This window comes from Scyliorhinus torazame, chromosome 18 (genome assembly GCF_047496885.1).
Source record: "Scyliorhinus torazame isolate Kashiwa2021f chromosome 18, sScyTor2.1, whole genome shotgun sequence".
Lineage (NCBI taxonomy): Eukaryota > Metazoa > Chordata > Chondrichthyes > Carcharhiniformes > Scyliorhinidae > Scyliorhinus > Scyliorhinus torazame.
Genome location: NC_092724.1, coordinates 74,292,204 through 74,310,074, shown reverse-complemented (window position 1 = coordinate 74,310,074; position 17,871 = coordinate 74,292,204). Strand labels below are relative to the sequence as shown.

At 47.0% G+C, this 17,871-nt stretch overlaps 1 protein-coding gene across 3 annotated transcripts in view; it reads left to right on the top strand.

The window, feature by feature from the left end:
* hsh2d (hematopoietic SH2 domain containing) overlaps nt 1-17,094 on the top strand; it is a 158,650-nt gene extending 141,556 nt beyond the window's left edge. For all 3 annotated transcript variants that reach the window (XM_072482909.1, XM_072482908.1, XM_072482910.1), the window contains exon 5: nt 15,864-17,094. In XM_072482909.1, coding sequence (XP_072339010.1) covers nt 15,864-16,463 — 600 coding nt within the window. In that variant the 3' untranslated portion in view covers nt 16,464-17,094. The remainder of the gene's footprint in view (nt 1-15,863) is intronic.
* The last annotated feature ends 777 nt before the right edge of the window (nt 17,095-17,871 follow it).

Sequence of the window (17,871 nt, the reverse complement as noted above, 5' to 3'; positions counted from 1 at the left end):
TCACACTCTCTTTCACACTGACACATTCACAGTCTCTCACACATGCTGTCACACTGACACAGTGACAGACTCTCACACTTGCTGTCACACTGACACAGTGACAGTCTCGCACACTTTCTTTCACACTCTCTCACAGTGAGTCTCTTACACTCACTGTCACACTGACACAGTGACAGACTCTCACACTCGCTGTCAAGCTGACATAGTTGCTGACTCTCACTTGTTGTGGCACAATCATAGTGACAGACTCTCATACTTGCTGCCACACTGACACAGTGTCAGACTCTCACACTCTCTTTCACACTCTCTCTCACAGTGACAGTCTTTTACACTCACTGTCACATTGAAACAGTGACAGACTCACACACTCTCTTTCTCACTGATACAGCGCAAGTCTCTCACACTCTCTTTCACACTGACACAGTTTCAGATTCTCAGACTCGCTTTCACACTGACACAGTGACAGACTCACACTTTCTTACACACTGGCACAGTAACAGTCACTCACATTCACTGCCACACTGACACAGTTACAGCTCTCACACTTGCTGTCACACTGACACAGTGACAGTCCCTCACACTCTCTTTCACACTGACACATTGACTGCCTCTCACACTTGCTGTCACACTGACACAGTGACAGTCTTTCACACTCTCTTTCACACTGACACAGTGACAGTCTCTCACACTCTCTTTCACACTGACACATTGACAGACTCACACAATTGCTGCCACACTGACACAGTGACTGTCTTTTTCACTCTCTTTCACACTGAGATGGTGACAGTCTCTCACACTTGCTGCCAAACTGACACAGTGACAGTCTCTCACACTTACTGCCACACTGATGCAGTGACAGATTCTTGCACTTGCTGTCACACTGATGAAGTGACAGACTCTCGCACTTGCTGTCGCACTGACACAGTGACAGACTCACACTTGCTGTCGCACTGGCGCAGTGACAGACTATCACACTTGCTGTCACACTGCTGCAGTGACAGACTCTCACACTTGCTGTTGCACTGATGAAGTGACAGTCTCTGACACTTGCTGTCACACTGACACAGTGACAGATTCACACTTGCTGTCGCACTGACGCAGTGACAGTCTCTCACACTCTCTTTCACACTGACAGTCTCTCACACTCGCTGTCACACTGACGCAGTGACAGTCTCTCAGACTTGCTGCCACACTGACACAGTGACAGACTCTCACAATCGCTGTCACACTGACAGTGACAGACTCTCACACTTGCTGTCACACTGAGACAGTGACAGTCTCTAACACTCACTGTCACACTGGCACAGTTACAGACTCTCACACTTTCTTACACACTGACACAGTGACAGACTCTCACACTTGCTGCCACACTGACACAGTGACAGGCTTTCAAACTCTCTTTCACACTCTCTCACAGTGAGTCTTTGACACTCACTGTCACACTGACAGAGTGACAGACTCTCACACTTGCTGCCACACTGACACAGTGTCAGACTCTCACACTCCCTTTCACACTCTCTCTCACAGTGACAGTCTTTTACACTCACTGTCACATTGAAACAGTGACAGTCTCACACACTCTCTTTCTCACTGATACAGCAAAAGTCTCTCACACTCTCTTTGACACTGACACAGTTACAGACTCTCACACTCGCTTTCACACTGACACAGTGACAGACTCACACTTTCTTACACACTGGCACAGTGACAGTCACTCACACTCACTGTCACACTGACACAGTTACAGACTCTCACACTTTCTTACACACTGACACAGTGACAGTCTCTCACATTCTCTCTCGCACTGACATAGTGACAGTCTCTCACACTTGCTGTCACACTGAGACAGTGACAGTCTCTCACACTCTCTTTCACACTGACACATTGACAGCCTCTCACACTTGCTGTCACACTGACACAGTGACAGACTCACAATTGCTGTCGCACTGGCGCAGTGACAGACTGTCACACTTGCTGTCACACTGACACAGTGGCAGTCTCTCACACTCTCTTTCACACTGACACAGTGACAGACTCACACAATTGCTGCCACACTGACACAGTGACTGTCTTTTTCACTCTCTTTCACACTGAGATGGTGACAGTCTCTCACACTTGCTGCCAAACTGACTCAGTGACAGTCTCTCACACTTGCTGTCACACTGATGCAGTGACAGACTCTTGCACTCGCTGTCGCACTGACGAAGTGACAGTCTCTCACACTTGCTGTCACACTGACACAGTGACAGACTCACACTTGCTGTCGCACTGACGCTGTGACAGTCTCTGACAGTCTCTTTCATACTGACACAGTGACAATCTCTCACACTCGCTGTCACACTGACACAGTGACAGTCTATCACACTCTCTTTCACACTGACACATTGACTGTCTCTCACACATGCTGTAACACTGACACAGTGACAGACTCTCACACTTGTTGTCACACTGACAGAGTGACAGTCTCACACTTGCTGTCGCACTGACGCAGTGACAGTCTCTCACACTCTCTTTCACACTGACACAGTGACAATCTCTCACACTCGCTGTCACACTGACACAGTGAGTCTCTCACACTCTCTTTCACACTGACACATTCACAGTCTCTCACACATGCTGTCACACTGACACAGTGACAGACTCTCACACTTGCTGTCACACTGACACAGTGACAGTCTCGCACACTTTCTTTCACACTCTCTCACATTGAGTCTCTTACACTCACTGTCACACTGACACAGTGACAGACTCTCACACTCGCTGTCAAGCTGACATAGTTGCTGACTCTCACTTGTTGTGGCACAATCATAGTGACAGACTCTCATACTTGCTGCCACACTGACACAGTGTCAGACTCTCACACTCTCTTTCACACTCTCTCTCACAGTGACAGTCTTTTACACTCACTGTCACATTGAAACAGTGACAGACTCACACACTCTCTTTCTCACTGATACAGCGCAAGTCTCTCACACTCTCTTTCACACTGACACAGTTTCAGATTCTCAGACTCGCTTTCACACTGACACAGTGACAGACTCACACTTTCTTACACACTGGCACAGTAACAGTCACTCACATTCACTGCCACACTGACACAGTTACAGCTCTCACACTTGCTGTCACACTGACACAGTGACAGTCCCTCACACTCTCTTTCACACTGACACATTGACTGCCTCTCGCACTTGCTGTCACACTGACACAGTGACAGTCTTTCACACTCTCTTTCACACTGACACAGTGACAGTCTCTCACACTCTCTTTCACACTGACACATTGACAGACTCACACAATTGCTGCCACACTGACACAGTGACTGTCTTTTTCACTCTCTTTCACACTGAGATGGTGACAGTCTCTCACACTTGCTGTCACACTGCTGCAGTGACAGTCTCTCACACTTGCTGTTGCACTGATGAAGTGACAGTCTCTGACACTTGCTGTCACACTGACACAGTGACAGATTCACACTTGCTGTCGCACTGACGCAGTGACAGTCTCTCACACTCTCTTTCACACTGACAGTCTCTCACACTCGCTGTCACACTGACGCAGTGACAGTCTCTCAGACTTGCTGCCACACTGACACAGTGACAGACTCTCACAATCGCTGTCACACTGACAGTGACAGACTCTCACACTTGCTGTCACACTGAGACAGAGACAGTCTCTCACACTCACTGTCACACTGGCACAGTTACAGACTCTCACACTTTCTTACACACTGACACAGTGACAGACTCTCACACTTGCTGCCACACTGACACAGTGACAGGCTTTCAAACTCTCTTTCACACTCTCTCACAGTGAGTCTTTGACACTCACTGTCACACTGACAGAGTGACAGACTCTCACACTTGCTGCCACACTGACACAGTGTCAGACTCTCACACTCCCTTTCACACTCTCTCTCACAGTGACAGTCTTTTACACTCACTGTCACATTGAAACAGTGACAGACTCACACACTCTCTTTCTCACTGATACAGCAAAAGTCTCTCACACTCTCTTTGACACTGACACAGTTACAGACTCTCACACTCGCTTTCACACTGACACAGTGACAGACTCACACTTTCTTACACACTGGCACAGTGACAGTCACTCACACTCACTGTCACACTGACACAGTTACAGACTCACACAATTGCTGCCACACTGACACAGTGACTGTCTTTTTCACTCTCTTTCACACTGAGATGGTGACAGTCTCTCACACTTGCTGCCAAACTGACTCAGTGACAGTCTCTCACACTTGCTGTCACACTGATGCAGTGACAGACTCTTGCACTCGCTGTCGCACTGACGAAGTGACAGTCTCTCACACTTGCTGTCACACTGACACAGTGACAGACTCACACTTGCTGTCGCACTGACGCTGTGACAGTCTCTGACAGTCTCTTTCATACTGACACAGTGACAATCTCTCACACTCGCTGTCACACTGACACAGTGACAGTCTATCACACTCTCTTTCACACTGACACATTGACTGTCTCTCACACATGCTGTAACACTGACACAGTGACAGACTCTCACACTTGTTGTCACACTGACAGAGTGACAGTCTCTCACACTCACATTTACACTGACACAGTTACAGACTCTCACACTCGCTTTCACACTGACACAGTGATAGACTCATGCTTTCTTACACACTGGCACAGTGACAGTCACTCACACTCACTGTCACACTGGCACAGTTACAGACTCTCACACTTTCTTACACACTGACACAGTGTCAGACTCTCACACTCTCTTTCACACTCTCTCTCAGAGTGACAGTCTCTCACACTCACATTCACACTGATGCAGTGACAGACTCTCACATTTGCTGCCACACTGACACAGTGTCAGACTCTCACACTCTCTTTCACACTCTCTCTCACAGTAACAGTCTTTTACACTCACTGTCACATTGAAACAGTGACAGACTCACACACTCTCTTTCTCACTGATACAGCGAATGTCTCTCACACTCTCTTTGACACTGACACAGTTACAGACTCTCACACTCGCTTTCACGTTGACACAGTGACAGACTCACACTTTCTTACACACTGGCACAGTGACAGTCACTGACACTCACTGTCACACTGGCATAGTTACAGACTCTCACACTTTCTTACACACCGACACAGTGACAGTCTCTCACATTCTCTTTCACACTGACATTGTGACAGTCTCTCACACTTGCTGTCACACTGAGACAGTGACAGTCTCTCACACTCTCTTTCACACTGACACATTGACAGCCTCTCACACTTGCTGGCACACTGACACAGTGACAGTCTTTCACACTGACAGTCTTTCACACTCTCTTTCACACTGACACAGTGACAGTCTTTCACACACTCTTTCACACTGACACAGTGACAGTCTCTCACACTCTCTTTCACAATGACACAGTGAGAGACTCACTCAATTGCTGCCACACTGACACAGTGACTGTCTTCCTCACTCTCTTTCACACTGAGATGGTGACAGTCTCTCATACTTGCTGTCACACTGACACAGTGACAGACTCACACTTGCTGTCGCACTGGCGCATTGACAGACTATCACACTTGCTGTCACACTGCTGCAGTGACAGACTCTCACACTTGCTGTCGCACTGACAAAGTGACAGTCTCTCACACTTGCTGCCACACTGACACAGTGTCAGACTCTCACACTCTCTTTCACACTCTCTCTCACAGGGACAGTCTTTTACACTCACTGTCACACTGACACAGTGACAGACTCGCATACATGCTGCCACACTGACACAGTGTCAGACTCTCACACTCTCTTTCACACTCTCTCTCACAGTGACAGTCTTTTACACTCACTGTCACATTGAAACAGTGACAGACTCACACACTCTCTTTCTCACTTATACAGCGAATGTCTCTCATAATCTCTTTCACACTAACACAGTTTCAGACTCTCACACTTGCTTTCACACTGACACAGTGACAGACTCACACTTTCTTACACACTGGCACAGTGACAGTCACTCACACTCACTGTCACACTGACACAGTTACAGCTCTCACACTTGCTGTCACACTGACACAGTGACAGTCCCTCACACTCTCTTTCACACTGGCACATTGACAGCCTCTCACACTTGCTGTCACACTGACACAGTGATAGACTCTCACACTTGCTGTCACACTGACAGTGACAGTCATTCACACTCTCTTTCACACTGACACAGTGACAGTCTTTCACACTCTCTTTCACACTGACACAGTGACAGTCTCTCACACCCTCTTTCACACTGACACAGTGACAGTCTCTCACACCCTCTTTCACGCTGACACAGTGACAGTCTCTCACACTTGCTGCCAAACTGACTCAGTGACAGTCTCTCACACTTGCTGTCACACTGACGCAGTGACAGACTCTCGCACTTGCTGTCGCACTGACGCAGTGACAGTCTCTCACACTCTCTTTCACACTGACACAGTGACAATCTCTCACACTCGCTGTCACACTGACACAGTGAGTCTCTCACACTCTCTTTCACACTGACACATTCACAGTCTCTCACACATGCTGTCACACTGACACAGTGACAGACTCTCACACTTGCTGTCACACTGACACAGTGACAGTCTCGCACACTCTCTTTCACACTCTCTCACAGTGAGTCTCTTACACTCACTGTCACACTGACACAGTGACAGACTCTCACACTCGCTGTCAAGCTGACATAGTTGCTGACTCTCACTTGTTGTGGCACAATCATAGTGACAGACTCTCATACTTGCTGCCACACTGACACAGTGTCAGACTCTCACACTCTCTTTCACACTCTCTCTCACAGTGACAGTCTTTTACACTCACTGTCACATTGAAACAGTGACAGACTCACACACTCTCTTTCTCACTGATACAGCGCAAGTCTCTCACACTCTCTTTCACACTGACACAGTTTCAGATTCTCAGACTCGCTTTCACACTGACACAGTGACAGACTCACACTTTCTTACACACTGGCACAGTAACAGTCACTCACATTCACTGCCACACTGACACAGTTACAGCTCTCACACTTGCTGTCACACTGACACAGTGACAGTCCCTCACACTCTCTTTCACACTGACACATTGACTGCCTCTCACACTTGCTGTCACACTGACACAGTGACAGTCTTTCACACTCTCTTTCACACTGACACAGTGACAGTCTCTCACACTCTCTTTCACACTGACACATTGACAGACTCACACAATTGCTGCCACACTGACACAGTGACTGTCTTTTTCACTCTCTTTCACACTGAGATGGTGACAGTCTCTCACACTTGCTGCCAAACTGACACAGTGACAGTCTCTCACACTTACTGCCACACTGATGCAGTGACAGATTCTTGCACTTGCTGTCGCACTGACGAAGTGACAGACTCTCGCACTTGCTGTCGCACTGACACAGTGACAGACTCACACTTGCTGTCGCACTGGCGCAGTGACAGACTATCACACTTGCTGTCACACTGCTGCAGTGACAGACTCTCACACTTGCTGTTGCACTGATGAAGTGACAGTCTCTGACACTTGCTGTCAGACTGACACAGTGACAGATTCACACTTGCTGTCGCACTGACGCAGTGACAGTCTCTCACACTCTCTTTCACACTGACAGTCTCTCACACTCGCTGTCACACTGACGCAGTGACAGTCTCTCAGACTTGCTGCCACACTGACACAGTGACAGACTCTCACAATCGCTGTCACACTGACAGTGACAGACTCTCACACTTGCTGTCACACTGAGACAGTGACAGTCTCTCACACTCACTGTCACACTGGCACAGTTACAGACTCTCACACTTTCTTACACACTGACACAGTGACAGACTCTCACACTTGCTGCCACACTGACACAGTGTCAGACTCTCACACTCCCTTTCACACTCTCTCTCACAGTGACAGTCTTTTACACTCACTGTCACATTGAAACAGTGACAGACTCACACACTCTCTTTCTCACTGATACAGCGAAAGTCTCTCACACTCTCTTTGACACTGACACAGTTACAGACTCTCACACTCGCTTTCACACTGACACAGTGACAGACTCACACTTTCTTACACACTGGCACAGTGACAGTCACTCACACTCACTGTCACACTGACACAGTTACAGACTCTCACACTTTCTTACACACTGACACAGTGACAGTCTCTCACATTCTCTCTCACACTGACATAGTGACAGTCTCTCACACTTGCTGTCACACTGAGACAGTGACAGTCTCTCACACTCTCTTTCACACTGACACATTGACAGCCTCTCACACTTGCTGTCACACTGACACAGTGACAGACTCACACTTGCTGTCGCACTGGCGCAGTGACAGACTGTCACACTTGCTGTCACACTGACACAGTGGCAGTCTCTCACACTCTCTTTCACACTGACACAGTGACAAACTCACACAATTGCTGCCACACTGACACAGTGACTGTCTTTTTCACTCTCTTTCACACTGAGATGGTGACAGTCTCTCACACTTGCTGCCAAACTGACTCAGTGACAGTCTCTCACACTTGCTGTCACACTGATGCAGTGACAGACTCTTGCACTCGCTGTCGCACTGACGAAGTGACAGTCTCTCACACTTGCTGTCACACTGACACAGTGACAGACTCACCCTTGCTGTCGCACTGACGCTGTGACAGTCTCTGACAGTCTCTTTCATACTGACACAGTGACAATCTCTCACACTCGCGCTCACACTGACACAGTGACAGTCTATCACACTCTCTTTCACACTGACACATTGACTGTCTCCCACACATGCTGTAACACTGACACAGTGACAGACTCTCACACTTGTTGTCACACTGACAGAGTGACAGTCTCTCACACTCACATTTACACTGACACAGTTACAGACTCTCACACTCGCTTTCACACTGACACAGTGACAGACTCACGCTTTCTTACACACTGGCACAGTGACAGTCACTCACACTCACTGTCACACTGGCACAGTTACAGACTCTCACACTTTCTTACACACTGACACAGAGTCAGACTCTCACACTCTCTTTCACACTCTCTCTCAGAGTGACAGTCTCTCACACTCACATTCACACTGATGCAGTGACAGACTCTCACATTTGCTGCCACACTGACACAGTGTCAGACTCTCACACTCTCTTTCACACTCTCTCTCACAGTAACAGTCTTTTACACTCACTGTCACATTGAAACAGTGACAGACTCACACACTCTCTTTCTCACTGATACAGCGAATGTCTCTCACACTCTCTTTGACACTGACACAGTTACAGACTCTCACACTCGCTTTCACGTTGACACAGTGACAGACTCACACTTTCTTACACACTGGCACAGTGACAGTCACTGACACTCACTGTCACACTGGCATAGTTACAGACTCTCACACTTTCTTACACACCGACACAGTGACAGTCTCTCACATTCTCTTTCACACTGACATTGTGACAGTCTCTCACACTTGCTGTCACACTGAGACAGTGACAGTCTCTCACACTCTCTTTCACACTGACACATTGACAGCCTCTCACACTTGCTGGCACACTGACACAGTGACAGTCTTTCACACTGACAGTCTTTCACACTCTCTTTCACACTGACACAGTGACAGTCTTTCACACACTCTTTCACACTGACACAGTGACAGTCTCTCACACTCTCTTTCACAATGACACAGTGAGAGACTCACTCAATTGCTGCCACACTGACACAGTGACTGTCTTTCTCACTCTCTTTCACACTGAGATGGTGACAGTCTCTCATACTTGCTGCCAAACTGATACAGTGACAGTCTCTCAGACCTGCCGTCACACTGACGCAGTGACAGACTCTCGCACTTGCTGTCACACTGGCAAAGTGACAGTCTCTCACACTTGCTGTCACACTGACACAGTGACAGACTCACACTTGCTGTCGCACTGGCGCAGTGACAGACTATCACACTTGCTGTCACACTGCTGCAGTGACAGACTCTCACACTTGCTGTCGCACTGACAAAGTGACAGTCTCTCACACTTGCTGTCACACTGACACAGTGACAGGCTCTCACACTTGCTGCCACACTGACAGACTTTCAAACTCTCTTTTACACTCTCTCACAGTGAGTCTCTTACACTCACTGTCACACCGACAGAGTGACAGACTCTCACACTCGCTGTCACACTGACATAGTTGCTGACTCTCACTTGTTGTGGCACAATCATAGTGACAGACTCTCATACATGCTGCCACACTGACACAGTGTCAGACTCTCACACTCTCTTTCACACTCTCTCTCACAGTGACAGTCTTTTACACTCACTGTCACACTGACACAGTGGCAGACTCTCATACATGCTGCCACACTGACACAGTGTCAGACTCTCACACTCTCTTTCACACTCTCTCTCACAGTGACAGTCTTTTACACTCACTGTCACATTGAAACAGTGACAGACTCACACACTCTCTTTCTCACTTATACAGCGAATGTCTCTCACACTCTCTTTCACACTAACACAGTTTCAGACTCTCACACTCGCTTTCACACTGACACAGTGACAGACTCACACTTTCTTACACACTGGCACAGTGACAGTCACTCACACTCACTGTCACACTGACACAGTTACAGCTCTCACACTTGCTGTCACACTGACACAGTGACAGTCCCTCACACTCTCTTTCACACTGGCACATTGACAGCCTCTCACACTTGCTGTCACACTGACACAGTGATAGACTCTCACACTTGCTGTCACACTGACACAGTGACAGTCATTCACACTCTCTTTCACACTGACACAGTGACAGTCTTTCACACTCTCTTTCACACTGACGCAGTGACAGTCTCTCACACCCTCTTTCACACTGACACAGTGACAGTCTCTCACACCCTCTTTCACGCTGACACAGTGACAGTCTCTCACACTTGCTGCCAAACTGACTCAGTGACAGTCTCTCACACTTGCTGTCACACTGACGCAGTGACAGACTCTCGCACTTGCTGTCGCACTGACAAAGTGACAGTCTCTCACACTTGCTGTCACACTGAAACAGTGACAGACTCACACTTGCTGTCGCACTGGCGCAGTGACAGACTATCACACTTGCTGTCACACTGCTGCAGTGACAGACTCTCACACTTGCTGTCGCACTGATGAAGTGACAGTCTCTGACACTTGCTGTCACACTGACACAGTGACGGTCTCTCACATTCTCTTTCACACTGACACAGTGACAGTCTCTCAGACTTGCTGCCACACTGATACAGTGACAGACTCTCACACTCGCTGTCACACTGACAGTGACAGACTCTCACACTTGCTGTCACACTGACACAGTGTCAGAATCTCACACTCTCTTACACAGTGACAGATCTCACATTTGCTGTCACACTGACTCATTGACAGTATCTCACGCTCTCTTTCATGCTGACACAGTGACAGAATCTGACTCTCACTGTCACACTGACACAGTGACAGTCTTTCACACTTGCTGTCACACTGACACATTGACAGTATCTCACGCTCTCTTTCACGCTGACACAGTGACAGAATCTGACTCTCACTGTCACACTGACACAGTGACAGTCTTTCACACTTGCTGTCACGCTGACAGTGACAGACTCTCACACTTGCTGTCAAGTGACACAGTGACAGACTCACACATGTTGTGGCACAATCACAGAGACAGACTCACATACTTGCTGCCACACTGACACAGTGTCAGACTCTCACACTCTCTTTCACACTCTCTCTCACAGTGACAGTCCCTCACACTCACTGTCACACTGACACAGTGACAGACTCTCACAATCTCTTTCACACACTCTCTCACAGTGACAGTCTCTTACAGTCACTGTCACATTGAAACAGTGACAGACTCTCACACTCACTGTCACACTGACACAGTGACAGTCTCTCACATTCTCTTTCACACTGACACATTGACAGCCTCTCACACTTGCTGGCACACTGACACAGTGACAGTCTTTCACACTGACAGTCTTTCACACTCTCTTTCACACTGACACAGTGACAGTCTTTCACACTCTCTTTCACACTGACACAGTGACAGTCTCTCACACTCCCTTTCACACTGACACAGTGACAGACTCACACAGTTGCTGCCACATTGACACAGTGACTGTCTTTTTCACTCACACTGAGATGGTGACAGTCTCTCACACTTGCTGCCAAACTGACACAGTGACAGTCTCTCACACTTGCTGTCACACTGACACAGTGACAGACTCACACTTGCTGTCGCACTGACGCAGTGACAGACTATCACACTTGCTGTCATACTGGTGCAGTGACAGACTCTCACACTTGCTGTCGCACTGACGCAGTGACATTCTCTCACACTCTCTTTCACACTGACACAGTGACAATCTCTCACACTCGTTGTCACACTGACGCAGTGACAGACTCTCACACTCTCTTACACAGTGACAGATCTCACATTTGCTGTCACACTGACACATTGACAGTATCTCACACTCTCTTTCACGCTGACGCAGTGCCAGAATCTCACTCTCACTGACAGAGTGACAGTCTTTCACACTTGCTGTCACACTGACAGTGACAGACTCTCACACTTGCTGTCATGTGACACAGTGACAGACTCTCACACTTGCTGTCACACTGACACAGTGACAGTCTCTCACACTCTCTTTCACACTGACACAGTGACAATCTCTCACACTCGTTGTCACACTGACGCAGTGACAGACTCTCACACTCTCTTACACAGTGACAGATCTCACATTTGCTGTCACACTGACACATTGACAGTATCTCACACTCTCTTTCACGCTGACGCAGTGCCAGAATCTCACTCTCACTGACAGAGTGACAGTCTTTCACACTTGCTGTCACACTGACAGTGACAGACTCTCACACTTGCTGTCATGTGACACAGTGACAGACTCTCACACTTGCTGTCACACTGACACAGTGACAGTCTCTCACACTCTCTTTCACACTGACAGAGTGACAGTCCTTGACACTCTCTTTCACACTGACACAGTGACAGTCTCTCACACTCACTTTCACACTGACACAGTGACAGTCTCTCAGACTCTCTTTTACACTGACACAGTGACAGACTCTCACACTCGCTGTCACACTGACACAGTGACAGACTCTGAACTCGCCATCAGGAAAACAACTAAAGTGTGTCCTCAGAGGCCCAAAAACCGGCCAAGAAACATCCTGCTAAACGGTCCCGAAATTGGACTCACATAAGAACATAAGAACTAGGAACAGGAGTAGGCCATCTAGCCCCTCGAGCCTGCTCCGCCATTTAATGAGATCATGGCTGATCTTTGTGGACTCAGCTCCACTCTCCGGCCCGTACACCATATCCCAGAATCCCGTTATTCTTTAGAAAGGTATTTATCTTTTTCTTAAAAATGTTTAAAGAAGGAGCCTCAACTGCTTCACTGGGCAAGGAATTCCATAGATTCACAACCCTTTGGGTGAAGAAGTTCCTCCTAAACTCGGTCCTAAATCTACAACCCCTTATTTTGAGGCTATGCCCCCTAGTTCCGCTTTCACCCGCCAGTGGAAACAACCTGCCCGCATCTATCCTATCTATTCCCTTCATAATTTTATATGTTTCAAGAAGATCCCCCCCGCATCCTTCTAAACTCCAATGAGTACAGTCCCAGTCTACTCAACCTCTCATCATAATCTAATCCCCTCAACTCTGGGATCAACCTAGTGAATCTCCTCTGCACATCCTCCAGTGCCAATATGTCCTTTCTCAGGTAAGGAGACCAAAACTGAACACAATACTCCAGATGTGGCCTCACCAACACCTTATACAAGACTTAGTTTCAAATCTGCTGAATCGTGCCCTCAATGAATGTGTTTATGCCAAAAATCAATAAATTTCTACATGTTAAAGATATTTGTGAATATGGGGATAGTAGCGGGAAATGGTATTGAGGAAGGGATAAGCCATGATCTAGTTGAATGGCAGAGCAAGCTCAAGGAGCTGAATGGCCTACTCCTCCTATTGCCTTTGTTCCTCTGTTCATTCAGCATGTTTTGTTTGTGTCAGCTCTCTGGAACTCTCCCACTCCCTGCCCGTAACCCTGTAAATATTTTCTCTTCAGATAATTATCCAATTCCCTTTTGAAAGCCTCAGTTGAGCCTCCCCCGCCCCTCTCCATTGCTTTTTTTGTCAATCACCTCAAATTTCTACCCTCTTCCCCCAATAGGAACATTTTCTCTTGATCTGCTCTGCCCAAACCCCTCATGATTTTGAACACCTCGATCAAATCTCCCCTCAACTTTCTCTACTCTTAAAAACCAAGTTCCCGTTTCTCACATCTATCCACATAACTGCAGTTTCTCACTCCTTGAACCATCCGTGTGAATCCTTTCTGCATCTCCGTGTCTGCGTGGGTTTCCTCCGGGTGCTCCGGTTTCCTCCCACTGTTCAAAGAAGAGCAGGTTAGGTGGATTGGCCATGCTAAATTGCCCTTAGTGTCCAAAAGGTTAGATTGGATTACGGGGATAGGGTGGAGGTGTAGGCTTAAGTGGGGTGCTCTTTCCAAGGGCCTTTGCAGACTCGAAGGACCGAATGGCCTCCTTCCTCACTGCAAATTCTATGATTCGATGATTCTCTAAAGTCTTCACATTCTTCCTTAAGTGAGGTGCTCAGAACTGGACACAATTATTCCAACTTGTTTTATACAAGTTTATCATAACCTGCTTGTTTTATTTATGTAGCCTCTAAAAGAGCCCTCCATCCAGGTCCACTTTCCCGTCCATGCCACGTAACCCCATAACCTAACCTGTACATCTTCGAACACTAAGGGGCAATTTAGTATGGTTAATCCCCCACCAACCTGCTCAACTTTGGACTGTGGGAGGAAACCGGAGCACTGGAGGAAACCCGTGCAGACACGGGGAGAACATGCAGACTCCACACAGACAATGACCCAAGGCCAGAATTGAAGTTGAGATGCAGTAGTGCTAACCACTGTGCTGTCATGCCGCCCTTTCAGAGAGATCTGTGTGTGTTTGTGTAAGGGACACAGAAAGTTAGCGTACAGGTGCAGCAGGCAATTCAGAAGCTAAATTGAATTTTGATCTTTATTGCGACCAGAATTGCACGCAATACTCCAAATGCGGCTGCACCAGAGTTTTGTACAGCTGCAACATGACCTCATGGCTCCGAAACTCAATCCCTCTACCAATAAAAGCTAACACACCGTACGCCTTCTTAACAACCCTCTCAACCTGGGTGGCAACTTTCAGGGGCCTATGTACATGGACACTGAGATCTCTCGGCTCATCCACACTGCCAAGAATCTTACCATTAGCCCATACTCCTGTCTTCCTGTTATTCCTTCCAAAATGAATCACCTCACACTTTTCTGCATTGAACTCCATTTGCCACCTCTCAGCCCAGCGCTGCAGCTTACCTATGTCCCTCTGTAACTTGTAACCTCCTTCCGCACTGTCCACAACTCCACCGACTTTAGTATCATCTGCAAGATAGGTAGTTAAATGGTTGTGAAAGGTGCTGTATCCCAATGTTATGTATGATGCAAATCACAGAATAAAGAGAGTTGCCCATCCCCCAGCACCCAGGAAGCTGCAAACATTCATTCAAAGCAGGTGACAAAACAACAGTATCAAATTTTGCCACTTCACAATATTGGAGTCGGAATATCAGAAGATTTGAGCAAATAAACTGACTCAAAACTGCAGGTCATGGCCAATGTCACCCCATAGATTTCTGTCTACCCTGTTTTCTCATTGACTATCAGCCTGTGACTGAACATGAAAAAACCTTTGTGCAATAAATGTCAGGAAGTAAATTGATTACAATTTCATTTCAGGCGTCTCTGTCTGGTGCCCAGAATCTGCTCCTTCAAAGGACTCAGCTCACCAATCTGGAAATGAAAATCCACAATCCCACTTCAGGGCCAGATGTTCCTGATTCAAAATCTGAAGATAAACATCAAGCAGATGATAATGTCCCTCGCAGACACCCCATCCTGACCCAGGGACAGCGCACGAAACACATGACAGCTATAAACAGCTTTGTTCCTGCCGCCAGTTATACAGACAAACCTCCTACAACTGGGAGTCAATGTGATCTGCCCTTCCCAGCTCACCATATTCCCCATCTTCCTCCCAGGACCGCACGTGGTCAGTTCATATCGCAGGGTCAGTCCATGTCACAGGGTCAGTCCATGTCACAGGGTCAGCGTGTGTCCCACCGTCAGTCCGTGTCACAGGGTCATTTTGTGTCTCAGGGTCAGTCTGTATCAGACAGGCCCACTTTCTGCTCCAGACAGTTTGATCAGGTAGAGCTAGTAGGTGGTTATCAGCTGCTAAGTGACTGTACTGAGGGAGATAGAAGAAACCAGGCAAGTGATATCGGTGATCTCCCTGTAGAATATATGACTCCACCTCCATATGCTCCTGGATATTAACCCAGACAAAAAAATTGTGGAGAAAACGTTACTGATAACTTGTGTCTGTTTATAATTATTTAACTGTCAGTCAGTACCAAAAACCAATGGATTCTTGTAGTAAGCCTGCCATATTATGTTGCCATGGGACCTGATAGGTCATCCCTCCTGGTGGAATCTAATCCAACTACATTTTAATAACAATAATAATAATCTTGAATAATAATCTTTATTGTCACAAGTAGGCTTACATTAACACTGCAATGAGGTTACTGTGAAAAGCCCCTAGTCGCCACATTCCGGCGCCTGTTCGTGTACACTGAGGGAGAATTCAAAATGTCCAAATTACCTAACAGCACGTCTTTCGGGAATTGTGGGAGGAAACCGGAGCACCCGGAGGAAACCCACACATACACGGGGAGAATGTGCAGACTCCGCACAGACAAGCGGGGAATCGAACCTGGGACCCTGGCGCTGTGAAGCAACAGTTATAACTTCAATGCTGTCAGCCCTGGCGAAGGGGAAGAGCTGAGATTGCAGCGTGAAATGTCTTGAGGGATGGGTTTTTTAACCGTTCGTTTTACTAATGTGTTGATAATTCTAACAATTCAGTGTTTTAATTTAAAAATAAAGTTATTTTGTCTCTGCCAAACTCATGTTTCCGATTTATTTGACATGAAAAGAAAATTCAACTTTTTAAAAGCAAGATACTGCAGATGCTGGAAATCTAAAATAAAAACAAAAAATGCTGGAAACGCTCGACCAAGGTTGTTAAATAATGGGTTAAGAGACATTGCAATTAGTTGTCTCATTTATGTTAAGTATCCATTCATTGACACTGATATGTAAAGGGGCTTCAGGTGGCCTCTGTCAGGTGATGTATAGTGAGAGTTTTGTGCAAAGGCTGTTGGAAGGAAATAAATGTGTGTTTGTGAAAAAGGAACAGAACTTTAGACTCTTCATATCACAGCAACTAAAATGACTAACAATTGGTAGCAGAGGATGGTTGCTGTGTAAATGTGAAGGGTTGAAAGATACAACTTTTCCAGATCAATCCAAGGAGTGAGTGAGAAAAGATAAAAAAAAAGGATATATGGCTGAACCGAGGATAAAGATGGCTGGATATGACTATCCTCCCTTATTTTCTGAAAGGGAATCGTACGACCAATGGAGAAGTGCAGTAGTTATGTGGACTAAGGTAACTGCTTTGGGAAAGAGAAAACAAGGTATGGCATTGGCTCTTTCTCTACCATATGGCAGTAAAATCCAAAACAAAGTGCTTTCTGAGCTGGAATTTGCAGAGTTAGACTCAGAAGAAGATCTGGAGACTTTATTACATTATATGGATAAGATTTATAAGAAAGATGACTTGTTAAGTGCGTATGAAGTATGGTCGGATTTTGATAAGTTCCGGAAAATGGAGGATATC